This window comes from Leucoraja erinacea, chromosome 50 (genome assembly GCF_028641065.1).
Source record: "Leucoraja erinacea ecotype New England chromosome 50, Leri_hhj_1, whole genome shotgun sequence".
Lineage (NCBI taxonomy): Eukaryota > Metazoa > Chordata > Chondrichthyes > Rajiformes > Rajidae > Leucoraja > Leucoraja erinaceus.
This window is the reverse complement of record NC_073426.1, coordinates 294,600-322,203: the sequence shown is the minus strand read 5'-3', so window position 1 is coordinate 322,203 and position 27,604 is coordinate 294,600. Positions and strand designations below refer to the sequence as shown.

Below are 27,604 nucleotides of genomic sequence, written 5' to 3'. Positions count from 1 at the left end.
ACTGTACTAGGAAAGAACTACAGATACTGGTTTACATCAAAGATCGACACAAAACACTCAGCAGGACAGGCAGCATCTCTGAAGAGAAAGAATGGGTGACGTTTCGGGTTGAGACATCTGAAGTTTCAAAGGTGTTTTATTGTCACGTGTACCAATTAAGGTACAGTGATGTGCGAATTACCATATAGCCATACGAAAAAAAAAGCAACAAGACACACAACTACAAAAGGTTAACATAAACATCCACCTCAGCTGATTCCCCACTGTGGTGGAAAGCAAAAAAGTCCAATCTCCTCCCTCTTTATTCTACCTGCAGTCGGGGCAGTTGAAACATCTGCAGTCGGGGTGATCGAAGCTCCCGCAGCCGGCGATCGAAATTCCCGCGTCGGGGCGATCGTAACTCCTGCGGTTTAGAGTTCCCGAAAGTCGATCTCTAACCAGAGACTGCGAGCTCCATGATGTTAAGTCCGTAAGCACCCACGGTTGGAGCTCCGAGGTCGACCCCTGGCAAAGTGATCGCGAGCTCCGTAATGGTAAGTCCAGCAGGCACCCGCGGTGGAAATCCCGGTCGATCTCCAGCAAAGGCCGGCAACTCCTCGATGTTAGGCCACAGTCCCCTCAAACCCACCGCTGTCCCAAAGTGTTGGTCAGCGTAATCTAGGCATTTATTGAAATGAACTTCCTTGTTGCGGGTGAACTGTCCTGTGGTCGGTCCACTGCCTCACTCTTCACCGCGGGTACACCAGGAGGGACGCTGCTCTACCTCCTGGTCGGCTGAAGCTTGTTTTTCCTCACCTCTTGCATTTGTGGTGATGAATGCTTCATTTCAATCAGTAATCAACAGGATATTTTTTGTAAATAATTCCTCTTATAGATATCTGTCTGCTTCAATGGCACAACAGCTGCTTGTTCACAGTGAAAACTAGAGTGATATAATACACAGTCACTGTAAATGATCACAAAGCATCAGCTTGTCATAAAATCTGCTTTACAACACAGTTCAGAACTTAAATCGCCTTTTCTTTCTCAGACATGAAGTCTCAGTAGAAAAATCACAAGCACTGCACGAGTTGATCTGATCAGTGCGGCAGAGAATGCTATTAAATATGCACCAGCCAGTCACCACACCACTCATTGAGCTGAAGTTTCAGGAGCCTCTGGTTACGGCTGGCTATCCCCGCTGCTTCAATGCCACTACACCCTCTTGGGAACGTTGGTAATAATGGGCTTTGGACGGGTTTTGAAGATGATCTTCCTCTTGATTAGTGCAGTCACCATGTAGCAGGTAGAGGTGCTCTCTTCATTAACTCCATGGGCAGCACCTTGAGCTTCCACTGGGCTCTCTGCCCCTTCTCTTCTGGCACTGTGCTTTACAAGTACTGCTAACGGCTTCTCCAAGTGGCTGACTTTGCCGTACAGGATGTGGTGGCCGATGATCAGAATCGGAACTCCCTGGAGGTGGACAAAGTGGGAGAAAAGATGTCTCAATCTTACTGGCCAGCGAGAAGGAGCGTGGACAACAAGAGCAAGGGTGGAGATGAGTACAAGGCAGCCTCATCGATAAAAGTGAGACTTCGCTGATACGAGGGACACAATGTGAAGCAGTGGTGTTTAAAAATATGCAGACACTACAAAATGTGGTGGCTACAAAGGAGATACACCACTGAAAAGTTTGTTTAGCCCCTTCATTAGTTGGAGAACATGACTGACCATTTATATTTAATTTTTCAAAGAGAAAACAAAACCTATTGATGAGACCAGTGTAGCTGAGGTTGTCACATGTACCTCAGTAGGTCCTTTGACAAAGTCCCACTAGGGAGACTGGTCCTAAGGTTAAATTCTATAGGATTCAAACAACTTAGATCCAAAACTGACTGTAATAGAGGGCAGTGTAATGGTGACGTTCTTTTTAATGCAAGGCTCGGACCAAAAGAATCAGTGGTGGGATCCTACTGCTTGTTATATACATTAATCATTTGGATATGAACAAAAGAACTGTGATTAGTAGGTTTGCAGTTCACACAAAAGTCATGTTCATAGGTTCTAGGAGCAGAATTAAACCGTTCGGCCCATCAAGTCTACTCCGCCATTCAGTTATGGTTATTTTACCTTTCCCTCTCAGCCCCATTCTCCTGCCTTCGCCCCATCACCCAACACCCTTACTAATCCAACAATTTGTCAATCAATGCCTTAAAAATATCCATTAACGGCCTCCACAGCCTTCTGTGGCAATGACTTCCACAGATTCACCACCCTCTGACTAAAGAAATTACTCCTCATCTCCTTCCCAAAGGTGAGTCCTTTCTAAGGTTATGGTCTCTGGTCCTAGACTCTCCCACGTGGAAACCCTCTCCACATTCACTGTATCCAGGCCTTTCACTATTCGGTAAGTTTCAATGAGGTCCCCCCTCATTCTTCTAAACTCCAGAAAGTATAGGCCCAGTGCTTTCAAACGCTCATCATATGTTAACCCCATCATTCCTGGGATCATTCTTGTAAACCCTCTCCAATGCTAGCACATCCTTCCTCAGATATGGGGCCCAAAACTGCTCACAATATTTCAAATGCGGTTTGACCTATGCCTTATAAAGCTTACATCCCTGTTTTTGTATTGTAGCCCTCTCGAAATAAATGCTAGGATTGCATTTGCCTTCCTTACTGCCGATTCACCTTGCAAATGAACTTTTTGGGAATCTTGCATCAGCACTCCCAAGTCCCTTTGATTTCTGAATTCTCTCCTTATTTAGAAAATAGTTTACGCCTTTATTACCACTACCAAAATGCATGACTCCAAACTTTGCTACGCTGTATTCCATCTACCACTTCTCTGCCCACTCCCCCAACCTGTCCAAGTTCTCCTGCAGAGTCCCTGATTTCTCCTATTTTATCATGAACTTTTAAGTATGTTGTAGCCTCATTCCTTGTAATGGACTCTGAAATCTTACCAACCACTGAAGTCAGGCTAACTGGCCTAGTTTCCACTGGGGTGCAGTCCCATGTCATCTGGTCCATGTGACACATCCACCTTCAGACCTTTCAGCTTCCCAAGCACCTTCTCTTTAGTGATAGTCACTCCACTTGTCATGGGTTTTTAGACTATAGGATGGTATTGATTAGCTGGTAAGATCGGCAGAGCAATATCAGAGGGAATTTAATTCTGATAATGTGCATGGTGATGTTCTTTGGAATCACTAATAAAAGTAGGACTTGCACACTTAAAGATAGGATCAAGGAAGTACTGAGACAATAGGTAAGATTTACAAGGGGCCAGCTGGGGCCCAGAATATAAGAGCATGGAGGTTATGGTACAACTTTATAAACATTGGTTCAGCCACAAGTGGAATACTGTGCACTTTTGCCGCCACACTACTGGGAGGAAGTGATTGCTTTGGAGAAGTAGCACAGGTGATTTACCAGGATATTGCCAGGGAGGATTATCCTGGTAATATCCTGCGCTTGTTTTCTTAGAGCAGAGGAGGGATGAGGTTTGGAGAGTGTTTACCTCCCGGTTGTAGTGTAGGTCTCCCATCAGGCTCCCAGCCAGGCCCTTTTCATGCCGGGCCTCGATCTCTCCCTGCAGCTCCATCAATACCCACTCTGGGCTCGAGGCACCTCTGGTACTGGGGGAAGTCACAAGAAGATTAAACTCTCGGACCAGCCATGTCAAGTGGGAATGGAAGAGGGAGGGGATGGAGAGAGATTTGCACCCCTCCTCCCCCATCATCTTCAAACCCCACTCACACTTTCTTCTATCCCCCTCCCCCTCCACTTTGGTGTGTCAAAGAGTCAGATGGACAGAGCCGTAAAGGTGGCTTTAGCAAGCTTGCCATTATTGGCATGGGGATTGAGTATAAGAGCTGGGACACCATATTGCAGCTGTACAAGTCATTAGCGCTTGGCATACGGCATCAGACACTTGGAGTACTGTGCGCAGTTCTGGTTGTCCAGCTGTAGTAAGTAAGAAAGGGTGCAGAAGAGATTTACCAACACGTTACCTAGGCCTGAGTTATCAGGAGCGGTTGGATAGGCGAGGACTTTTTTCTTTGAAGCATAGGAGGCTGAGGGGTGACCTTACTGAGGTATACAAGATCATGGATAAAGTGAACATTTACCGCATTTATCTCTGGGTAGAGGATTCTAAACCTGGAGGGCACATGTTATTGATAGAGGCGAGAGATTTTAAACAGAGACCTCAGAGTCGTGTTCACTCAGAGCGGGCGGCACGGTAGAGTTGCTGCCTTACAGAGCTTGCAGCGCCAGAGACGTAGGTTCAATCCCGACTACGGCTGCTGTCTGTGCGGAGTTTGTACGCTCTCCCTGTGACCGCGTGGGTTTTCTCCGAGTTCTCCTCCCACACTCCAAATTACAGGTTTGTAGGTTAATTGGCTTTGTGTAAATGTAAATTGTCCCCAAGTGTGTGGGATAGTGTTAGTGTGCAGGGATCGCTGGTCGGCGCCGAACCGGTGGGTCGAAGGGCCTGTGTTTCCGCGCTGTATCTCTAAATGTGTTCACTCAGAGGATGCATCTCTCTCCCCTGCCCCTCCCCCTATCGCGCTCTCCTCCTCTCGCCCCCCCCCTCTCTCCCCCCCTCTCTCTCTCTCTCCCCCCTCTCTCTCCCCCCCCCCCCCCCCCCCCTCTCTCTCTCTCTCCCCCCCCCCCCCCCCCCCCCCCCCCCCCCCCCCCCCCCTCCCCCCTCCCCCCTCTCTCTCCCTCTCCCCCCCCCCCTCTCCTCCCCCCCCCCTCTCACCTCGGCAGCGCCACCGGGATTTGAACCATCTTCTTTTACCGCCGCCGGTCGTCGCCCCCGTTTGTGTGAGTGTTTCCGGGTGAAGGGGCGTGTGACGGTTTCCGGTTTCCGGTTTCCGGGAGCCGCGCTGGGCCGGGCCGCCATGGGCGAGTACCGCCTGCACCGTGTGCGTTTCTTCGACCTGGTGCCGTCCGCCGTCCGCGGCCTCGCCCACCACCGCGCTGCCCGCCGCCTCGGCCTAGCCCGGGCCGACGGCTCGCTGGAGTTCTTCAACTTCGCCAGCAACTTCGTGCAGGAGAAGGTGAGACGCTGGTGCCCGGACCGCGCTGCCCGACCCCGGGACACGGACACGGACCCCCCCCCCCCCCCCCCCCCCGCTGGCTTGTTCCATGGACGGCGACACGCGGTAGCGGGGCCGGGAGGAGAGGGTGGCCGGTGAGGGTAGTCGAGCAGAGGGTGAGGGTAGTCGAGGGGGGGTGAGGGTAGGGTGAGGGGGTAGGGTAGAGGAGGGGGTGAGGGTAGTCGAGGAGGGGGTGAGGGTAGTCGAGGAGGGGGTGAGGGTAGTCGAGGAGGGGGTGAGGGTAGTCGAGGGGGGGTGAGGGTAGTCGAGGGGGGGTGAGGGTAGTCGAGGGGGGGTGAGGGTAGTCGAGGGGGGGTGAGGGTAGTCGAGGGGGGGTGAGGGTAGTCGAGGGGGGGTGAGGGTAGTCGAGGGGGGTGAGGGTAGTCGAGGGGGGGGGGTGAGGGTAGTCGAGGGGGGGTGAGGGTAGTCGGGGGGGGGGTGAGGGTAGTCGAGGAGGGGGTGAGGGTAGTCGAGGGGGGGGGTGAGGGTAGTCGAGGGGGGGAGTGAGGGTAGTCGAGGGGGGGGGAGGGTAGTCGAGGGGGAGTGAGGGTAGTCGAGGGGGGGGGGTGGGGGTGAGGGTAGTCGAGGGGGGAGTGAGGGTAGTCGAGGGGGGGGGGTGAGGGTAGTCGAGGGGGGGGGGGTGAGGGTAGTCGAGGGGGGGGAGTGAGTGAGGGGGGAGTCGAGGGGGGGGTGAGGGTAGTCGAGGGGGGGTGAGGGTAGTCGAGGGGGGAGTGAGGGTAGTCGAGGGGGGGTGAGGGTAGTCGAGGGGGGGTGAGGGTAGTCGAGGAGGGGGGGATGGTAGTCGGTGGGGAGGTGGTGGTGAGGGTAGTCGGGAAGGGGCTGTGCGTGGATCCATACCAGAGAATCCTCTACCCAGACACAGGAGCTAGGTTTAAAGGTCTCTCAAACACTTTTGAAATATTATTAGTCAAATAGTGATGCATCGTGGAAACAGGCCCTTCGGCCCAACTTGCCCACGCCAACCAACATGCCTCATCTACACTTGTCCCACCTACCCGCATTTGGGCCCCTATCCCTCTAAACCTTTCCTATACATGTACTAGATCCTAACCCTCTGTCCATATTTTCTTATTAGACATCTAATCGTGAACTGCGCTGATGTCCTGGAATGGGACTTAGTGCCTTGAGACTGACCCCTCGTAACCACAGCACCGTCGATCCGTCGTTGCTGATCGTTGCCCATCATGCATGACTAATCATGGTTACTCGCTAATGACCATTGCTGACCGAGGGTTACTTACAATTAGCTATTGACCATGCATTACTAGCAGCTCGCTGTTGACTAACATTGCGTCACTTACAACTGTTCCAATGGAGTTGCCCATCTCATTCTCTTTTGTCACTTCTCGCAACCGATTAACCCTCTCCACAGATCATTGCTGGTTAAACGTGAAATGTCCAGCTGTCACTATTCATCAACTGAAATCCTCACAGCTTGGTATTGATAACTAATTTCATATTTACAGGTAATTCCTGGAGATAGGAAGAGATTAATTGAAGCAATCAGCTGGATTGGTCAGGATCGACTCGTGAGCGTGGGATTGAGTGGAGAAATCATCGAGTATGACCTGCAGAGGCTCTGCCCCAAGTACAGCTTGGATGCTTTCGGTGGTCCCCTTTGGTGCATGGGCTGCAACTGTGAGGAAACTCACCTGGCGGTTAGTACAGCAGGATCCGTGTACACACTGTAGTGTGAAGCATCGTCGGGTAGCTGGAGTGCAGTGGAGACCAGAGATGCATATGTTTGTTTCTTGCACATGAAGCAGAGACAATCTACCCCCACCCCTGCAGAGTTCTAGCTACCCTTTCTGCAACATGTGCCGTCAATGCCCTGAGAATGTCTAATGGGACAGGGCAGTGGTAACTTTACTCTGCATTTAACCCATGTGATATCGGTCCTGAATGTATTTAATGGGACATTGGAGAGGGTGCTTCAGTCTTTATCAACTTGTGTATTCCCAGCCCTGAGGGTGTTTGACAATGAGAGAAGTCCTGGTACTCACCCAAAATGTGTGAGTGTCTGTCTTGTTTCATTTCTCTTTTCATGGCTCATAGATTCTGGGTTTAAGGCTTTCATTTGATACAGATAAGAAACTGCAGGTGCTGGAGTCTTGAGCAATAATATACAAAATACTGGAGGAACTCGGTGGGCCAGGCAGCATCTATAGGGGGAAATGGGTTGGTACCCTTCTTCAGACTGATGGAATGGGGAGGAAAGCTGGAGGAGAGGTGGGAGTGCGGAAAAGCGTGACAAGTGATGGGTGGATGGACAAAGTGCTGGAGTAACTCAGTGGGTCAGGCAGCATCTCTGGAGAAAGAGGGTGGGTGACGTTTCAGGTGGGAATCCTTCTTCAGACTGAACCATCTATGGTATAAACCATCTATCATCGGTATAAACCAGCATCTGCAGTTCCATTCTATACATGTGATGGGTGGATACAGGTGAGGGGGTGACCCTCAATATGAACATAGAATTCTTCAATTTCATGTAGCACTCCCCATCGACACTCTCTTCTCCTCGCCCTCCCTGTTGCTCACCCACGCATTTCTCCCACTACCCCAGTTGCCCTGCCCATTTACTCGTTTCTATATGCTCTCCTCCTGCCCTGGGAGTGACAGACAGTGAATCCAGCTCTTCAGCACAACTTGACCGAGGTTTACCGAGATGCTCCATCAAAGCCAGTCCCATTTGCCTGTGTGAGCCATATCCCTCTAAAGATTTCCTATCCATGTACCTGTCCAAATGTCCTTTAAATGTTATTGTTCATGCCTCGGCCATATCCTCTGGAGCTTGTTCCATATACTGTGTGAAAAAGGATGCTCCTCGGATTCCTGTCAAATCTTTTCCTTCTCAGCTTAAACCTATGTCCCCCAGTTCTTGACTCCCTTACCACGGGGGGGGGGGGGGGAGCCTACACTTTTACCCTATCTATTCCCCACATGATTTTATACACCTATTAGATCGCCCCCTTAGGCTCCAGCACTCCAAGCTCAAATTCAATCTCAATCAATCTCTTTTTCTCTCTTTTTCTGTTTCTCGGTTCATGTAGACAACGTCTATGGCCTTGTCCTCATCAACCTCTTGGTTATATCTTCAAAAAACCCAATCAGATTTATGACGCATTCTCCCATCTATTCTTCCTTTATCTGACACCCCTTTTGTCTCCTTTTCACCTCTAGCCCTTGTCACCATCTCCACCCTTCTGTTAATTAGTACCATCTCACTGAATCCACCTGCCAGTTGCAAGGCTTTCTCCCACTCCCACCTCTTTTCCAGCTTCCTCCCCATTACACTCATCAGCCTGAAAAGGTCCCAACCCAAACTGTCACCTGTCCATTCCCTCTGCAGATGGTACTGGGCCCACTGAGTTTCCCCAGAAGTTTTTCTTTCATTTGATACCCGTACTACATTATTTCCAGTGTTTCTGGTGCAGATCTGCACATTAGTTGATGGATTTCTGTGTCTGTTACCCACAGGTCGGGTGTGAAGATGGTTCAGTCAAGCTGTTTGAGATCGTTCCTGAAAAACTTCAGTTTGAGAGAAACTTAGATCGCCAAAAAGGTACAGCACTTTTGAACTGATTAACAGGTTTTGTGTTTGTGTGCAACTCAGCGTGCACTAAGTCGAGGATGCGTTGTGGCTGGTGGTGGTGGGGGGTGGGGGTGCAGTCAGGGCAGCGACTGGTCAAGAGGATGTTTCAAACATCAATGAAATATTAGTTATATTTTAAATGGATTGGGGTAGGTAGCATCAACTAAATGGCACCCATGAGTGGTGAGGAGAAGCCTGGGCGTGTGACATGTGTTACAGTAGCTAGATGTGTAGTTCAATTCAGCATGGAAGCAGTCCCGTCGGCTCACCTAGTCTACGCCAACCATCGATCACCCGTTCACACTAGTTCTATGTTATCCCACTTTCTCATCCACTCCACACACACTAGGGGGCAATTTACAGAGGCCAATTGGCCTACAAACACACAGGTCTGAGATGTGTGAGGAAACCCACGTGGTCACAGGGAGAACGTGCAAATTCCGGAGTCGGAGCCTCTAAGGCAGTTCGTCGTTGTCTACAACCTCACTCTGGCTGCTCCTGCGACGGTGCTGGTGCCAAATTGTAACGGCCCTGCTGTTCATTTGGATCGATCAGCGATGTGGAGAGGAGGGACATGCTGCATGGGCAACAGCCTGTCCTCCATATGACATCGCCCAGGCTTGCATCCGACCAGGATGCATCACCCATGGTCAGTCATGACCGAGAAGGGCCTACTAACTAGATCTTAAATGTTATCTATCCATGTAATAGTAGGAATTCTTTTAAGTGTTGTGTTGCACCCACCTCCGTACATTTGACAGCTTGTTCCACACATGGACCAGGCTCTGTGAAGAAATTGCCCCTTGGGTCTCCTCTCTCACATTATAGTTATGGCCTCTAGTTTTGGACTGGGAAAAAAAGAGTTTGACTATTCACCTTTTCTTTGCCTCTCATGATGCTGCATAGCTCTATAAGGTCACTCCTCAGCTTCCAATGCTCCAGGGAAAATAGACCCAGCCTCTCCTAATAACTCAAACCATTGCGTCCTGGTAATATCCTGGTGAATCTTTTCTGCACTCTTTCAAGCTTAATGAGATCCTCCCTGTAGCAGACGCATCAGAACTGTACGCAGTACAAGTACACTGTGACAGTCCAACTTCTGTAGTCCATGCGTGTGCAATGAAGCTAAGCATAATAAATGCTGCTTCACCACCATGTCAAACTGTGCCGCTACTTCTAGGGACCTGAGGACTCTCTGCATCATCCTCCAGGGCCTGATCCAAGTACCATCTTGGTTTGACTTACCAAAATGCAACACCTTGTCAAGAGTTAAATTCCTTCTGCTATTTCTTGGCCAACTTCCATTATACCACTAATTCTGTAGTCATCCACAAATCTTAAAACCATTTTAATTACGTTGTCATCCAAATAGTTAATATAGATGACAAACATCAGTGGAGATGGCATCGATCTCTGGCACACCACTAGTTGAGTCAAATCAAATCTATTGTCATTAGCACCAGTAGAGTGAGAGGCCGGTACAATGAAAATCTTGCTTGCACAACATCAAACAATCATACCAAATTACATTTACGTTTCCAAAAGAAAGATTTTGCCAAACCCAAGACATAAATGCAAAGGAATAGTGATGGAGATCAAGAAAGGGGAGAGAGGTGTCAGAAATGGTCCAAGTGAATTTGAGGGCAGGGTGGAAGTTGGTGGTGTTTAAATGGATGAATTGACAAGTGCAGGATGACCCGATGTGGTCATTGTAATGGAGAAAGTGTTGAGTGGTGCCGGGGTAGGTTTGGGACAAGGACTGCTCAATGTAGCCAGTAAAGAGCAGGCATAGTCGGGCCCCATGCGAGTGCCCATTAGAAACATAGAAAATAGGTGCATGAAGAGGCTATTCAGCCGCTCGAGCCAGCACCGCCATTCATTGTGATCAATCAGTAACCCATTCCTGTCTTCTCCCCACACCCCTTGATTCCGCTAGCACCAAGAGCTCTATCTAACTCTCTTAAATTCATCCAGTGCATTGGCCTCCACTGCCTTCTGTGGCAGAGAATTCCTCAAATTCACAACTCTGTGGGTGAAAAAGTTTTTTCTCACCTCAGTTTTAAATGACCTCCCCTTTCTTCTTAGACGATGGCCCCTGGTTCTGGACTACCTCAACATTGGGAACATTTTTCCTGCATCTTGCTTGTCCAGTCCTTTTTTAATTTTATATGTCTATAAGATTCCCTCTCATCCTTCTACTCCATATAACCATATAACAATTACAGCACGGAAACAGGCCATCTCGGCCCTACAAGTCCGTGCCTCCACCTCTGATATGTAGAAAGCGGGGGGAATTGCCAGAGAAACTGTTGATGGTAGTGAAAGTAACCAGAGAGCTTGTTGAAGGAGCAGAGTAGGTGAAGCTGTGCTTTGATAAAGTGGCACAGTATGTGATGGGCTGCCCTTCTGTTGCAGGTCGTGTACTCTCCTTAGCGTGGCACAAATCAGGCACAATGATTGTGACTGGATCCCTGGACACTATTCGGGTTTTGGATGTGAAGTCTGGTAAGTTGGTGTGTGACTGGGATGTGATGGCCTGAGCAGATGTTCTTTGAGGGAGCGTGTGTATGTTGTGTGTTTATTTTATGTGAATAGATGCTGGTCTGAGCCCCCTGTGACTTGTTCAATATGGTGGATCTCGGGAAGAGAGAAATCCCTACGGCTCAGTCTGCAGCTACACCCACCCTGTGGCTCGGGCGTTAGAGGCAGCAGAGCCAATGAAAAGTGAACATTTCTCTGTCCGATTATTGAAACCCTGTGAGAATTAATGAACCTTAAAATAACTCATTTCCACAGCAAAAATAACAGACATATTTAGTGCTTTAAATTCAATCAGTTATTTGCCTGGCTGCTTCGTCGGTGTATCCGAGTGCAAGTCAGTTCTATTGGTTACTTTTAGCCGACTGTTCGCATATTATTTCCACACTTCAGGTCACTGTAAGCGCCATATTCGAGTGGATCGTGGCGATGTAACATTTCGCAATCGGAAGTGTGTGATATGGGCTGTCGGGTTTCTCAGTGACTTCAGTGTCGTGAGTGCGGACTCGGCGGGGAAAATGCAGTTCTGGGATTGGAAAACGGGAACCCTGCTCAAAACTCACCCCGTTACCAAGTGTGATGTGCTGTCAATGAGCGTGAATGAGGTGAGTGGAGCAGCTCTCTGATCACACCCGCCCCTGCCCACACCCGCCCCTGCCCACACCCGCCCCTGCCCACACCCGCCTGCCCACACCTGTATATATATACACACACACACACACGCACATATACACACACACTCTGTACACACGCGCACATGCGCGCGCAAGGCTTCGGAGGCCCAAGCCAGTGCTAAATGCAGCTCAACTCTGCCTGTCTCACCGGGTTAACTACAGCCCTGTCTGGACTGACGGGACACCAGCGCTGCTTCTCCGCGCTGTCCATATTTGCCGCAAGTCCAGGAAGGCTGTAGGCTCACCTGGTGCCACGGGCAGAGTTGAGCTGGGTTTAGCGCTGTTTCTCTGCGCTGGCTGTGGGCCTGGGAGCACCGCGCCGGTCTGACTACCGACCAAAGATCCTATAGCGGAGGATCTTTGCTGCCAACCTCTCTGGCCACTCGTTGGAGGGGGGGAGGTGGGGGTACTCGGGAGGGGACAGGACAGCGCCGGTCACCCGGCTGGGATCGATCCTGGCTGCGGATGAAGCGCAGGTCTGTGCCACGTCTCCCTCCTCCAATCACCGCGCTCTATCCTCAGTCCTCCCTCCTCCAATCATTGCGCTGAATCAAGTCCCGCCCCCATTGCCCGCTGACCGACGTCTCTCTCGTCCAATCGGCGCCCTCGATCATCAGTCCCACCCCCATTGCCTCGCGGAATGCGGAGATTTCACCGGGTTTTTAAATCTGGATTACAAAAACTTGGGGGGAGGGGTCCCCCACCTCTCAAAACATGGAGGCCCTCTGGTCCCCCCGGGTTTTCCGCCCCTGCTTGGGACTGTGTCAGACCTTCTCACTAACTGGCTTTTTGCTCTCTAGTCTGAGGACAGCATTGCTGTTGGTACAGCCGAGGGGACAGTGGTGCAATTCCAGCGGGTTGCAGTACAATCAGACGTTGCTGGCGCTCAGTGGGTTCGCACAAAGACCTTTAAGCATCACACTCACGATGTGAGGGCTGTTGTTCATGCCATGTCTGCTCTTGTCTCAGGCGGTGAGTGCACAAAACCTCTCTCTCTGCGCGGTGGGTTCGCAATGGAACTTTTCCTAAAGTGCTCTTTCTCTCTTCCTGGATAAGGTGTGGATGCCCAACTCGTCATTCGCCCGCTGATGGATCAAGTGGAAATCAAGTCGTATGAAACCGCTCTCCGCAAGATCCTCTTTCCACATGTAAGTGGTGGATCATTGCTTTTGCACACTGAACTCAAAGTGGACTGTTCATTCAGAATGTGATCTGCAGGGCATGTGAGCAAAGATGATGGTGTTCACCTGGTATTTGTAAAGCTGGAGGAAGGAGCTAGGTTTAAAGGGCTTGTATTGTGCCCTGGGGCGCGTGGGCTGAAGCTGCCAGAGGAGGTAGTTGAGGCAGGTACAATAACAACATTTAGAAAACAATTGGACCGGTAAATGGACAGGTTTAGAGTGATGTGGGGTAGGTGTGGGCAAAGGGAAGGAGCTTAGTTGGGGCATCTGAGGTGGGCGAGCAGGGCCAAAGGACCTGTTTCTATGCTGTATGACTCGTGACTGAGTGAGAATTTTATTAATTTTTGAGTGGCGATTTGTAAATTCTGTACGGAAGAATGTCTGTTGCCTGAGTGCTGTAACTCGGGGGTTGCCAGTAGAGTCGACCAAAGTTGTAATAATGTGCCAGGAGTCAACGGCAGACAAGAACACGGCTGATCTTTGAGGATAGGGAGGAGTGTGGCACAGAAGCTGCTACCACCATAGACCTGGCACCCTGTGAGATTAGGCTGCATTGGTTCTAACGTGAAAAGCTGCGACATGGTTTATGTTGAAAGGTTCTTAACCTGCAGTAATAATAGGAGCATGGCATGGGGAGGAGGAGGAGACACAAGGATGTTGAATAACTCTTAAATCTCTGCTTCCTCACAGCGGAACCTGGTATGCTGCAGCCGCACGGAAAACCTGCTCCTGTTTCAATTCCCAGAGCAGCTGGAGTTATGGCGTTTGGGGAGCTCACAAGCTGCAGGTGAGAGATTCTGGGGGGGGGGGTCAGCATTTTGTGAATAAACCATTTGCCGTCATTGTAATTAACAAGTACAGACGAGGGACTGGAACAGCAACGTGGGGTGCGACAAAGCCAATAGACCAAACGTTTACTGTGAGACAAGGTGGTCCAGGGTGCTGGAGAGGCCTACCAACCAAGGTGTCCCATCTAAGCTAGTCTCATTTGCCTGTGTTATACCCAAATTCCTCTAAACTTTTCTTATCCATTTACATGTCCAGAAATGCTGTTGTTGTACTTGCCTCAATAACTTTGTGTGGCAGCTCATCGTGGAAAAGGTTACCCCAGAAATTCCTATTGAACCTTTCCCTGTCACATTAAACCTGTGATGTTTAGCTCTAGATTCCCAAACCCGCCCTTCATAATTTTATAAAGATTCAGATTCAATTTTAATTGTCATTGTCAGTGTACAGTACAGAGACAACAAAATGCATTTAGCATCTCCCTGGAAGAGCGATATAGCAAACGATTTGAATAAATAATAATAAGTGTCCGGGGGTGGGGTGGTGATTCTATGGGTACGTTCTATGTCATCCCTCGGTCTCCTCTGCTCCCAAGAAATACCAGTAGCCTGCCCAACCTCTCTCTTTAGCTCAGGCCCTCGAGTCCTGGCAACATCCTCATAAATCTTCTTTGCACTTTTTCCGGCTTAATAGCATCTTTCCTATAGCAGGGTGACAAATTGAACACAATACTCCAAATGCAGCCTCCCCAACATCTTATACCACTGCCTTAAAACTTGCAAACTTCTACATTCAGTTCCATGACTGATGAAGCCCATTGTTGTCTACCTGCAGTGCCACTCTCTGGGAGTAGTGCAGTGAAATGTGTACGCAACCCTGAAGAGCAACAATGTTGAGGGTCAGGGTGGAGGAAATGTTATGACCAATTCTAATTGACTGACTTCTGCTGGTCAGGAAGTCTAGGTCAGTTGCAGATGGAGGTCTGAAGACCTAAGTCCAGAAGTGTAGAGGTGATTTTATTGGTACTAGACCAGTTGGGCCTCGGTCCCCCAACGCAATATTCCACCACTCACCCATAGCCCCCAACTGCGCAGGCGTGGCTGAGGGGTTCCCGTTGTGACGCGAGTCAGGCCAACCCTCCCCCAACTGCGCCTCGCCATCCCTCTTCCTACCCCTATCCTGGAATGGACTTTGGGCCAAAGGATCTGCTCATAGTGGGGTATGACTGACCCTGTGACAATCAATGTCTGACACCGCCTGATTGTTGCCGTCGGATTGGTCATAATAAAATGTGTTTGCTCGGTTGGGTTGATTTTAGCCAAAATGGGCCAGATTCTGGTTTTAATTTTAATCCCAAGTACTTAAAATGCGAACTCGTGGAGGAGTGCTAACTCCCACTGTGCAGTGTTCACAGGCACAGGCAATTTGCCCAGTTCCATCTGATTTCCCCATCTTCAGGTTAAGTGGAAATTTTGAAATGGAAAACTGTCCATTTGCTTTTAGTCCTCGGAGCTATATCCCATGTGCCTACCACATTATTACCTCCCTCCGTACCAATTTCCTAACTAGATTGACAAGATATTGAGAGGAAACGCTGGTGAGCATTGTGATAATCTCATGTAGATAGGGTGGTAAAGAAAGCTTTTGGTGTGCTGGCCTTTATAAATCAGAGCATAGAGTATAGAAGTTGGGATGTAATGTTAAAATTGTACAAGGCATCGGTGAGGCCAGTTCTGGAGTATGGGGTACAATTTTGGTTGCCTAATTATAGGAAGGATGTCAACAAAATAGAGAGAGTACAGAGGAGATTTACTAGAATGTTGCCTGGGTTTCAGCAACTAAGTTACAGAGAAAGGTTGAACAAGTTAGGGCTTTATTCTTTGGAGCGCTGAAGGTTAAGGGGGGACTTGATCGAGGTCTTTAAAATGATGAGAGGGATAGACAGAGTTGACGTGGATAAGCTTTTCCCACTGAGAGGACGGAAGATGCAAACAAGGGGACATGACTTGAGAATTAAGGGACAGAAGTTTAGGGGTAACATGAGGGGGAAATTCTTTAATCAGAGAGTGGTGGCTGTGTGGAATGAGCTTCCAGTGAAGGTGGTGGAGGCAGGTTAGTTTTTATCATTTAAAAATAAATTGGATAGTTATATGGACGAGAAAGGAATGGAGGGTTATGGTCTGAGCGCAGGTATATGGGACTAGGGGAGAATACGTGTTCGGCACGGACTAGAAAGGTTGAGATGGCCTGTTTCCGTGCTGTAATTGTTATATGGTTATAATTCTCTCTTGTTTTATCGTAGGGGCTCCTGGGGATGTGCTGCCCGTCAGCAAGAAACCAGACAAACTGTTGGAGTTAAAATCCAAGGTGTGTCAGACAACGGATATTTTTGGGGGTCTTAAATTAATAATGGATGTTTTAAAAACTGATTTTTCAATGCAGTGATGAAGGAAACCTTGAATGGCAACTCACTCTGCTTGGTTATCTGAATGAGTAGTTCTGGAACTGTCTGATTGGCAAAACAGTTAATAAGGGTATGCACAATTCTGAACCTTATTCACAGAAACGTAGTATATGAAAGCAGGGAAGTCATGCTGACCATTTATAATGTACCCGCCTGGCTTGAAATGGCATATTGCTCTCATTCCTGGTTATGGGAAGGTTGCTAAGAGGGTTCAGAGGAGATTTATGGGAGCGTTTCCTTGGATAAAGAACCACAATTATAAGGTGTGTAGGAAAGAACTGCAGATGCTGGTTTAAATCGAAGGTAGATGCAAAATGCTGGAGTAACACGGCGGGACAGGCAGCATCTCTGGAGAGAAGGAATGGGTGACGTTTCTTGTCCAGGCCCTTCATCAGACTGATGTCAGGGTAGTGGGCAGGACAGAGATAGAATGTAGTCGGAGACAGGAAGACTGGTGGGAGAACTGGGAAGATGGAGGGGGTGGAGAAAGAGGGAAATATTTCCATTAGAGAGGCTGCCACTTAGCTATATTTAAGAGGGAGTGCTATATTTAAGAGGGAGTTAGATGTGGCCCTTGTGGCTAAGGGGATCAGGGGGTATGGAGAGAAGGCAGGTACGGGATACTGAGTTGGATGATCAGCCATGATCATATTGAATGGCGGTGCAGGCTCGAAGGGCCGAATGGCCTACTCCTGCACCTAATTTCTATGTTTGAAAGTAAGGACTATTTGAAGTTCTAGAAGTCAATGTTCATAGCGTTGGGCTGTAAGCTACCCAAAACAAAATATGAGGTGCTGTTCCTTCAATTTGCGTTGAGCCTCACTCTGATAGTGGAGGAGGCCGAGGACAGAAGGGTCAGATTTGGGAATGGGAGGGGGAGTTAAAGTGCTGAGCAACCGGGAGATCAGGTAGGTTAAGGCGGAGTGGAGGTGTTCAGCGAAACGATCGCCGAGCCTGCTCTTGGTCTCCTTGATGTACAGAAGTTGACACCTGGAACAGTGGATACAGTAGATAAGGTTGCAGGAGGTGCAAGTGAACCTCTGCCTCACCTGGAAAGACTGTCGGGGTCCTTGAATTATAAAGTTACATTAGAGAGGCTGCCACTGTTGTCTTTGGAGATACAAAATCTGTGCTGGGATTTAACAGAAGGATGGAAAACGATGAGGGGTGTGGACAGAGTGGATCGTGGGAACCTTTTCCTATTGGTAGAAGGGTTGAGGAACAGAGGCCACGGGTATCAAATAAAAGGCGAGAAATGAAACAATGTTTTTATGCAGCGTGTGTTTGTGATGTGGATGTACCGCTGACAGATGGAGACGGTTATTGGTGGCCTGCCTACATGTGGGATTTGGAGAAATACACGATGGAAAAATGGTATGGCTACAGAGAGAGTTTTAGTAGAGAGCTTGAGTGGCCGTGATGAGTTGAATGACCTGTGAATGTTGTGGGATTGATATCTAACCTGCAGTCAAGCTGAGTTACTTCTTGTGTACCTCTTGTGTAGAGTTACAGTCACATCCGGTGCTGTGCACTGTCTCCATGTGGGACCTGGATTGCATCCTCAACAATCTACAAACTCCGTCTGTATCGGATACAGTACAAGAATGATTCCATCAACATTAATACGGTAGGAAGATTCTCATTTAAAAATGGTGATTAATGGGTCAAAATACCGTGGCCTGGAGCTAAGAGTGCTGCGTGTGGGGTGATTGGTGTGACACTAGTGTGAGAAGCCAGGGGAGCATTTGTACAATGATGGGGTCTAATGGATGCTGGAAATCAGAAATAAAGGAACGGCTGGAAATACTCAGATAGGCAGTGTCTGTCCAAATACAGGTAGTCATGTTCCAAGGTCTAATGACCAGTCTGTGGTGGGAGAAGCTACAGAATTTAATTATTTTCTTACAGATCTCGCGGTTTACGAAGACTTTACCGCCAGCTCATCGGTTGCTTTTCGCTGCTGATTCCACAAGGCTGTTTGTTGCCTCAGACCACAGCCAAATTCAGGTTGTGGATCTGGCGATGTTGGGTTCCAAGAGCATACATTCCCTTGCACCAAAATCCGGTGAGTTTTCCATGGGAATACGCTGCTAATTGATATTGGTTTATTGTCGTGCAAAGTGAACTTTGTTTTGAATGCTGTTGAAACGTCATTGTATCGGTGAGTACGTGAGTGCAAAAGTGAAGATAACTGGTGTACAGAATCATGTAGTGTTACAGCTTCACACAAAATGTAGATTTTAAAAAATGCAACGGCTACATTGGGTAGATTGCAAGATCGGGAAGATACCCTTGGCTTATGAGAGGTGTGTTTAAGATCTAACAATAGCAGGGAAGAAGCTGTTCCTGGATCTAGTGCCTGGTGCTTTCTTGCTTTTGTATCTGCAGCCTGGTGGGAGAAGTGGGACTAATCGGGTGTGAGCGGTCCTTGATTATGTTGGTTGCTTTCCTGGGGCAGCCTGAAGTATATATGGAGTTGATAGGTCCTGGGGGTTGGTTTGGGTGATGCCTTCAACAAATAAACTTCATGACTTTTTGCCTTGGGCTCTAATGTGACGATAGCTCGACTCCTCCCACTTCCTCCAAATCCAAGGCGTAGCCATTGGCACCCACATGGGCCCCAGCTCTGCCTGCCTCTTTGTAGGGTATGTCGAACAATCCCTGTTCCAGATGTACACTGGCCCTATCCTCGAACTCTACCTCCGCTACATTGACGACTGCATCGGTACAACCTCCTGCACCCATGCAGAACTCACTGACTTCATTAACTTTACTGTTTAAGAAGGAACTGCAGATACTGGAAAATCGAAGGTAGACAAAAATGTTGGAGAAACTCAGTGGGTGAGGCAGCATCTATGGAGCGAAGGAAATAAGCAACGTTTCTGGTCGAGACCCTTCTTCAGACTCACTAACTTTACTACTAATTTCCTGACATTTCCCTACAGTTTGATCTTACCATCTATACAACAGGAGATAAACTAGCGACTGACATTTATTATAAACCCACTGACTCCCACAGCTATCTAGACTACACTTCTTCCCACCCTGCATCCTGTAGAGACTCTATCCCCTACTCCGTTTATGCCACATCTGAGACCAGGATGAGGTGTCCCATATCATGACATCTGAGATGTTCTCAGTCTTTAGGGATTGGGGGTTCCCCTCTCCCATCATAGATGTGGCCCTCGCTAGGTATCCCGCAGCTCCGCTCTCGCTCCCCCTCCCCCCCCCGTCACAACAGGGACAGAGTCCCACTAGTCCTCACCTTTCACCCCAACAACAGTCGCATACGGCACATAATCCTCCAGCAATTTTGCAATCTTCAATGGGATCCCACCACTAGCCATATCTTCCCATCTCCACCCCTTTCCGCCAAGACCATTCCCTCTGCAACTCCCTGGATAACTCGTCCCTTCCCACTCCCTTCCCAGGTACTTTCTCCCCAGGTACAACTGCAGGAGATGCAACACCTGTCCCTATACTGAAAAAGCTACTTATCTTAACTACTAAACCAGGTTCGCTTCTTAATAAACAGACACCACACAAACTGTTTGGTAGACCAGTTCAAAACTTTACTTAACATCGGCCGATGGAAGGGAGGGAGAACTACAGTCAAGTGACCAACCCAGACACTTGACTGTGCTCAGTCACCTTCCCTGAACAACAGAATTACATTGCTTTAAATAGGTTTTTTGTCCCCTTATCACATTCCACAGACATTAGTCATGGTCAGAAGTACTGGAAAAGGTTTCCACAGAATGCATCACATCAAACCTTTTTTTTACATGGTACAAGATATACTAAAAACATTGTCCATTTGTTTTATCTCCAAATAGACCACCCTTGCTCTGGTCGCTGCTTCCTCTGTCATTTGGTCCCTCATAAACATAGGTCACTTGTTTACAAAGATGCAACTGTTTATTTCTCTCTTCCTTTATTGCCTGCTCCCCCATAAACATTGGTTATTTGATCTCTACTTCAAAGATATCTTTAGCTGCTTCTCTCTCTGCCTGTCACTTGGGAGACAATGTTATAGGATTTATTATCTCCCACACCCACAACCTAAGGCAAGCCTAACTTGACACTAAATATAAGCTGTAAGCTAGCCCAGAAACCAATTTAATATCTTCTTATATTTTTAACTAAAACTCGGCTTCATCATTCCATCCTTTTATCAAAATTTTGATAACAACTACAGTCCTTCCTGAGTACATACGAAAGACCATAAGCATCTCATCAGACAATTTAATAATACACTAGTAACACAATCAATTCATAGTGGACAATCGTTTCACAAGTCCCTCCAAACATTTTAAATGGCCACCAACCTCCCCCGGACGTGACACTAATATACTACCATAGGACAGGAAAAGGATCATAAAAATTGCTCAGCCTTTATTCGGCTTCATTTGGATTTCCCTGTGTGCTGGTGTAACTGGTTCATGCTTCTCTTGTGTGACACTGCATTTGCAACATAACAATGCCCTGTCACCAACATACTGTTTCCTTAAAATACACCAGTGCCTTGGTTGTGGCAAAAACAGGTAGATTTAACTGGCCTTTGCAGACCTCTTACTGTCTGTAGTCAGGGTATCTTTGCTGCGCTTGTCATGTTTGACTTCAATCTTGTTTAAAAGGAGGTGTGTACCATCCTTTAAATGTGTTTTAGTCCGCAAGTTTGCCATTCTGAAGAAAGTTCAGTCCATGTGGGCTGGGCCACCCCAGAATAAAGGAAGCATCAATAGCCCATCGTCCTTGTTTCCACAAACTGTTCACAGTCAATCAAATGTATCCAGCGATGATGATCTTCAATCTTTACAGCAGTTCATGTTGTTAGCAACACTTCGTTGTTTCTTTCAACAGTCTCAATTTCTTCTTGTCCCAGCACCCCCATCGTATAGCCTTTATGGCTCTCAGCAAAGCTCCTCCAACCTGGGAATGTAGATCTGGCAAGACATGGGTTAATTGCCGACCATACATAATTAGTTAATTGCCCAGGGCCTGTTGGTGGCTTCCCCCCCACTCTCCAGGGGGTGGACACGCAGCTTTTCCTGCATCAATAAAAAGTTGTGAATCTTGTTCACCAGCTGTTTCTCCTGTTTTGTCCCCCTTTGATCCTTCAGTATCTCCAGTCACTTCTTAACACTTCCCTGTGAATTTATCCTTTAATCTGATTATATCCAAAGAGGCTCTCCCCACCTAAATATTCAATTCTCCAAATATGTTCTCTTCCCCAATCTACTTTATCTTCTCACCTTTCATCCCTCATTGTGAGTTCCCTCAAACCTCCTTTTTTAAGTCATAAAACAATTTTTTCATCTACCTTCATTTCTCTCACACAGCCCATGCTTCAACATCTTTGTTTGCTTGAAAACAGTAATCTTGCTTCATTTGCATTTTAAAAGACAACCTCTGTTATCATATCAAAACAATCTTTTCCAAAAGAACTCATTCAGAATCAGTAATCAATAATACATTTACTTTTCTCTGTAATTTTGACATTTCCAATCTCATTTAACACTTTAATCGGGATGAGTCTTTTTTAAACTTGGTTCAAAAGATCTATAATCATCCAACACATTAGCACACCATAAACTTTGTAAATTTGCATTTTAAAGGACAACTTCTTAAAAAGTGACACACAACTTTGCTCATTGCTTCGAATTTCCCACATTCCACATACAAAAACATTGTTTTACAAGCAGTACATATACAAAAACATTGTTTTACCAGCAGTATATAATATTTCACTTTCAAAGACGTCTTATATTTTTAACTAAAACTCGGCTTCATCATACCACCGCCCTTGACTCCGTCCAAAGACCCTGACAGTCTTTTCAGGTGAGGCAGAGGTTCACTTGTACCTCCAACTTCATGCACTGTTCCAGGTGTGGACTCCTATATATCGGTGAGACCAAACGCAGGCTTGCCGATCGTTTCATTGAACACCTCCGTTCAGTCCGCGTAAACCCACCTGATCTCCGGGTTGCTAAACAGTTTAACCCCCCCCCCCCCATCCCATTCCCACACTGACCTTTCTGTCCTGAGCTGCCTCCACTTTCAGAGTAAGACCAAATGCAAATTGGAGGAGCAACACCTCATATTTTGTGGGCAGTTTACACCCCAGCGGTATGAAGATTGACTTCTCTAACTTGAAGTAACCTTTGTCTTCCTGCTCTCTACACCCCACCCCACTCCCAGATCTGCGACTAGTCTGACTGTCCTCGTTTGTCTATGTTTGCTTTGTTACCTTTTCCTAACTAACGGTGATCAATTCTACATTTTCCTTGATCCACATCCATTTTGTCTAGTTTCCACACCTCACCTTTCCTTATCTCTATCTCCATCTCCACTAATTCAGTCTGAAGAAGGGTCTCGACCCGAAACGTGACTCGTTCCTTCTATCCAGAGCTGCTGCTGTCACACTGAGTTACTCTCCAGCATTTAGTGTCTATCTTTACAGTTTAGACAATGTGTTGAAGTGTAAAGCTTCAGCTGTCATTGCCTCTTGGTGTCATTGTGTGGAGATTGTGATTCTCAGTCAAATGTAGCTGATTGTGACAGTGGGAAACTCTGTTGGGGGTGGGGGGTTGGTTCTGGCTCTTTGTGGCACGTCTCTGTGAATTCTGCCTCGCTCTTTGGAAGCTCTTTATTCTTGAGAGAAGGGGAGGAAGGGAGGATGCTTGGGCAAACTGGTGGCCAACCTTTACTGAGGCCAGCTTTGGGGAAAAAAGAAAGTGCTGGATGGTCAGGCAGCATCTCTGGAGAACATGGATAGGTGATGGTTCAGTACAATTAGTCTGAAGAAGAGTCCTGTCTGGATATGTCACCTATCCATGTTCTTCAGAGATGCTGCCTGATCCACTGAGTTACTCCAGCATGTTGTTTCTCTTATTGTAAACCAGCATCTGCACTTCCTTGTTTCTTCTTTTCTCTACATGGTGTGTTTTCTCTCGTACTGTAGATTGCCTTGAGCCCGTCTGTCTGCTGGCGGTGAGTGCAGATGGGAGCTGGCTGGCGGCTGCAAGTTACAACTGTGAAATCAATGTCTATAACCTCACACAGTTCAAGGTAAGGGAGAGGAGATTGCAGGGAGGGGAAGGGTTGCAGCTGTTGCCACAGCTTGTTGGGAGCGTGGGTTGAGGTGCGGAGGGCTTGACCCGGGCAGGAAAGAAGCTGAGGATAGTGGCTTCTGTCAATGAGTCACTGGAGACTGGAAGCTGGTGAACGCAGGTCTCTATTCAACACGTGAATCAGGCCGACTGGAGAATCTGCTTCTCTCCTGACAGTAATGTTTTATACATCTTAAACATAAAGAATATTCAAACACTATTTGCTGCTTCAAGGGGTTCTGACTGTACTACACCATCCACAACATCTGATCCATTTTTGCTGACCTTTACATCTCGGGGGAAGGTAAACTGTGAATGAGTTTGTTTCAAGACTGGTTCTCCATTTAATTAATGCCTGCTCGCCACCTAGTTGTATAACTCCTGAATAACGTCTGACGGTGGGAGGGACACGGCAGACTGGAGGAGGAGAAATGGTGTGTGTCAGGATAGAGGGAGGGACTGATTTGAGAAGATGATTGGGGAAAGGATGGGTACGGAAGGGGAAAAGCTGAGGTGATGGGTAGAATGAGATATTTGGATTTGATGATTGTATATTATTGTCACGTGTACCAGTGACGGGCTTTGTTCATTCCCACAGCATCACTGTACCATTCCAGTGTACAACCACCTCCCTACTGCAATGGCCATCAATCCACACTCCAACAACCTGGTCATTGTACATGCAGATCAGCAGGTATGGTCTGACTGAAGTGGTGCTCATACTGCCCACCTTTAGTCCAATCTGTGATCTTTCTGTAGACTCTAGTCTGGGATTCCTGTAGAGGATCTGTTACCTACATTAAAGGTCTTGGGGTACAGAGGGACGCTGACTTGCACATTGACACGGTCAGAAAGCAGAGCAGTGCTGATTGATTGACCATAATGTGATTGACTTTAGCACAGCGATGACCCCTGGGGTCAGCATCAGAGTCACTCTGAGAATTATCCCACACATGGAAGACTTTTGTTCTGTGGGGAGGCTGAAGAAGCTGGTGTTGTTCACCTTGAAGCTCAGCTACAGTAAGGAGGTCATCAACTTGGAAAAGATGCAGAAGAGATTCATTTACAGTGTATAAACACATGATAAGGGAATAAATAACGTTTAGTGCAAGGTAAAGCCAGCAAAGTCCGAACAAGGAGAGTCCGAGGGTCATCAAAGAGATAGTTAGTAGTTCAGCACTGCTCTCTGGTTGGCGAATGTTAGCTGGGCTTGTGGGCTTGAGTTGTAGGGAGAGACTGAGACATTTTTCTTTGTAGTGTAGGAGGCTGAGTGTAGCAAAATCATAAACCGCATGGTTAAAGTGGGTGCCCAGTCTTCCTTTCCCCAGGGTAGAGAATTTTAAAACTAGAGGGCACAGGCCTCTAGAGTTGAGAGAGTGGTAGAGTTTTAAGAAGAACCTCAGGGGGCAAGATTTTCCACTGAGGGTAGTTTGTATCTGGAATGAGCTGCCAGAGGTAGCTGCAGGAGCAGATACATTATGATTTTTAAAAGACTTTTGGACCGACATATGGATAGGAAGGGTTTACAGGGATATGGGCCAAATGCAGGTAAACTCAGTGTGCCAGTTTTGTTAGCATGGGCCGAAGGGCCTGTTTCCATACTGTCCCAGCTCTATAACTCTCAGCAGATTTGTTGAGAGAAAGTGGGATCGAAGTATTCCAAGCTGAGAATCGGTTTGATAAACGGGCACAAAGGATTGTGGCAGAAAGGTTTATATCTAAAGATGTGACGTATTTGGCAAAACGGTGTTTCAATACAGCGAGTTGTAAACTGGATCGTACTGCCTGAAAGGGCAATGGAAGTGAATTCAGAGGACGATTTTGAAGGGACGTGGGTAAATGCTATAGATGTATAAGAAGGGAACTGAATGCACGATCCATGGCGCGGTGGCACACTGATCTTTGTCTGTGTGTGACAATCTGTTCCAATGTCTAGTGACTGTTTCTTTTGTCTTGTCAGATGTTTGAGTTCAGCATCGTTGAGAAGAGATACACAGAGTGGAGTCGTAAACTGCAGCAACAGGGTCTGCACACACTCTGGCTGGAGCGGGACACCCCCATCATACATGTCACCTTCAACCCTGCAGTGCCCACACACATCATCCTTCATGATACATATATGTTCTGTATCATTGACCAGTCGCTGGTGAGTGGCTCTGCCTGAACATTCTCCCTGCCTCTTTGCTGCCCTGTTATCCCACAGCCCTGTTTGCTATTCTCCTCCATTTCTAGCAACTACCCTTGTTTACCATGTCTTGCCCTGCAGCCTTGGCAACCTCACCACCTACCCCCACTACAGTCTTGTCCCAATCCCCCAAACCTCAACCCTCACTGTCTACGGGATTTGTTTTTGTTGCTAAGTGACTGACTTTCTTTGATGCATTTTTGTTTGGAATTAATTCCTTTCAATCTTTCCAGCCGCTGCCCACTGACCGATCACAGCTTCATAACCAGAGCTTCCTGAAACATTTGTCTGCAAATGCTCGAAAAAACCAGGAACATGCATTCAAAATCTGCAAGAAATTCAAGGTAAGATCTGGGATGATAGGAAGATGGGTGGACGGGCAGGTAATGTCGTGGAAGCAGAGAATCTGCAAAAGGATTTGGACAGGTTGGGAGAATTTGCAAATAAGTGGCAGATGGAATACAGCAGAGCAAAGTGAACTTTGGTAGAAGGAATATAGATCAAGGTTTCAAGGCCAGTTTGTTGTCACATGTGCCAATTAAAGTACAGTGAAAATGGCATTAGCAAATGTAGATATAGGCTAGTTTCTAAATGGGGAGAGGATTTAGAAATCAGAGGTACAAATGGACTTGGGGGTGCTGGTGCAGGATTGCCAAAATGTTAATTTGCAGGTTGAGTTGGTAGTAAGGAAGGTAAATACAATGTTAGTATTCATTTTGAGAGGACTAATATAATAGCAATGATATAATGCTGAGACTTTATCAGGCACTGGTCAAACCACATTTGGAATATTGTGAGCCGTTTTGGGCCCCATATCTGGGGAAGGATGTGAGGGTCCAGAGGAGGCTTACGTGAATGATCCCAGGGATGATTGGGTTAACATATGAGGAGTGTGTTTGATGACTCTGGGCCTGTACTGGCTGGAGTTTAGAAGAAGGGGGGGGGGGGGGGGGGGGGGGGGGGGGGTCTACCGAATAGTGGACGTGGGGAAGATATTTCCAGTGGTGGGAGAGTCTTGGTCCAGAGGGCACAGCCTCAGAATAAAAGGACGTACCTTTAGAATGTAGATGAGGAAGAATATTTCTAACCTGAGGGTGGTGATTTATTACCACTGACAGTATGGAGGCCCATTCATTGTGTATTTAATTTTTAAAGCAGAGATTGATAGATTCTTGATTAGTAAGGGTGTCAAAGGTTACGAGGGGAAAGCAAAATGGATTCAAATGGAAAAATGATCAACCATGATCTAATGGGAGAGCAGACGTGATGGGCTGAATAGCCTAATTCTGCTTCTCTGTCATGATCATATGATTATCCCCAATCGCCTGCCCCCACTTTGCTCAAGATATCTGCAAATCCCAGCATATCACACCTGCAGTTTGTCCATTATCTTCCCATCATCTCATTTAAAATCTCCTATCCATCTCTGGAACACTATTCCTTTCATGAAACTCTTACTGCTCAATCATGTAATTCTTTAAATGCGCAGTGACCATATATTTTATGAATAAATTCCAATAGTTTCCCTGGCTTATTCCGTGTTATTTCCCCAACCCCCCCCCCCCCCCCCTACTTTTTTTCAGTAGTTTACTACTTTCCAAACCGCACTTTGGAAGCTCTCTGGTGGGGTAGCTATGGATGTGTTTGATCTGGTGGGGTAGCTATGGATGTGTTTGATCAGATTTCACAATCCTTTCCCTCTCTCTCTGCAGCCGTTGCTCCACGTGGAGCTGTTGTTTGATGGCTCTCTGGTGGTGGTGGAGCGTCCTGTGATGGACATCAACGCACAGCTGCCCGCCCCAGTCCGACAGAAGAAATTTGCTACATAGTTGGCTCCTGGGTCTGATTTGCATTATATATCTGCTTAGACTCATTCAACTTGCTGACTGAACTCTTCGCGAAAAGTTGCATTGGATTTCCAAGCTTGAAATATTTTGTATAAATAAATATTGTTAAAACTCCAA

General features: G+C 47.4%; 2 protein-coding genes across 2 annotated transcripts; one reads left to right on the top strand and one right to left on the bottom strand.

Moving 5' to 3' along the window:
• Nucleotides 1-118: 118 nt before the first annotated feature.
• Nucleotides 119-4,872, bottom strand: chtf8 (CTF8, chromosome transmission fidelity factor 8 homolog (S. cerevisiae)). Its single transcript, XM_055664911.1, has 3 exons — nucleotides 4,748-4,872; nucleotides 3,503-3,620; nucleotides 119-1,452 (listed from the first exon to the last, which is right to left on the bottom strand). The coding sequence occupies exons 1-3, from the start codon at nucleotides 4,774-4,776 to the stop codon at nucleotides 1,195-1,197; spliced, it is 405 nt and encodes a 134-aa protein (XP_055520886.1). The 5' UTR covers nucleotides 4,777-4,872; the 3' UTR covers nucleotides 119-1,194.
• Nucleotides 4,852-27,604, top strand: utp4 (UTP4 small subunit processome component). Its single transcript, XM_055664907.1, has 16 exons — nucleotides 4,852-5,048; nucleotides 6,575-6,766; nucleotides 8,586-8,670; nucleotides 11,116-11,205; nucleotides 11,632-11,843; nucleotides 12,713-12,884; nucleotides 12,969-13,060; nucleotides 13,784-13,880; nucleotides 16,182-16,246; nucleotides 17,848-17,970; nucleotides 18,252-18,408; nucleotides 23,308-23,414; nucleotides 24,054-24,149; nucleotides 25,416-25,601; nucleotides 25,874-25,984; nucleotides 27,353-27,604. The coding sequence occupies exons 1-16, from the start codon at nucleotides 4,890-4,892 to the stop codon at nucleotides 27,467-27,469; spliced, it is 2,061 nt and encodes a 686-aa protein (XP_055520882.1). The 5' UTR covers nucleotides 4,852-4,889; the 3' UTR covers nucleotides 27,470-27,604.

Bases quoted from the DNA above. Each gene is read 5' to 3' on its own strand.
- chtf8 (XM_055664911.1), bottom strand. From the start codon at position 4,776: ATGGTTCAAATCCCGGTGGCGCTGCCGAG. The intron at 3,621-4,747 runs GTGAGAGGGGGG...GACTTCCCCCAG, and splicing joins ATCCCGGTGGCGCTGCCGAG to TACCAGAGGTGCCTCGAGCC. The intron at 1,453-3,502 runs GTAAACACTCTC...GTCCACCTCCAG, and splicing joins ACCTACACTACAACCGGGAG to GGAGTTCCGATTCTGATCAT.
- utp4 (XM_055664907.1), top strand. From the start codon at position 4,890: ATGGGCGAGTACCGCCTGCACCGTGTGCGTTTCTTCGACCTGGTGCCG. The intron at 6,767-8,585 runs GTTAGTACAGCA...TGTTACCCACAG, and splicing joins GTGAGGAAACTCACCTGGCG to GTCGGGTGTGAAGATGGTTC. The intron at 8,671-11,115 runs GTACAGCACTTT...CTTCTGTTGCAG, and splicing joins AAACTTAGATCGCCAAAAAG to GTCGTGTACTCTCCTTAGCG.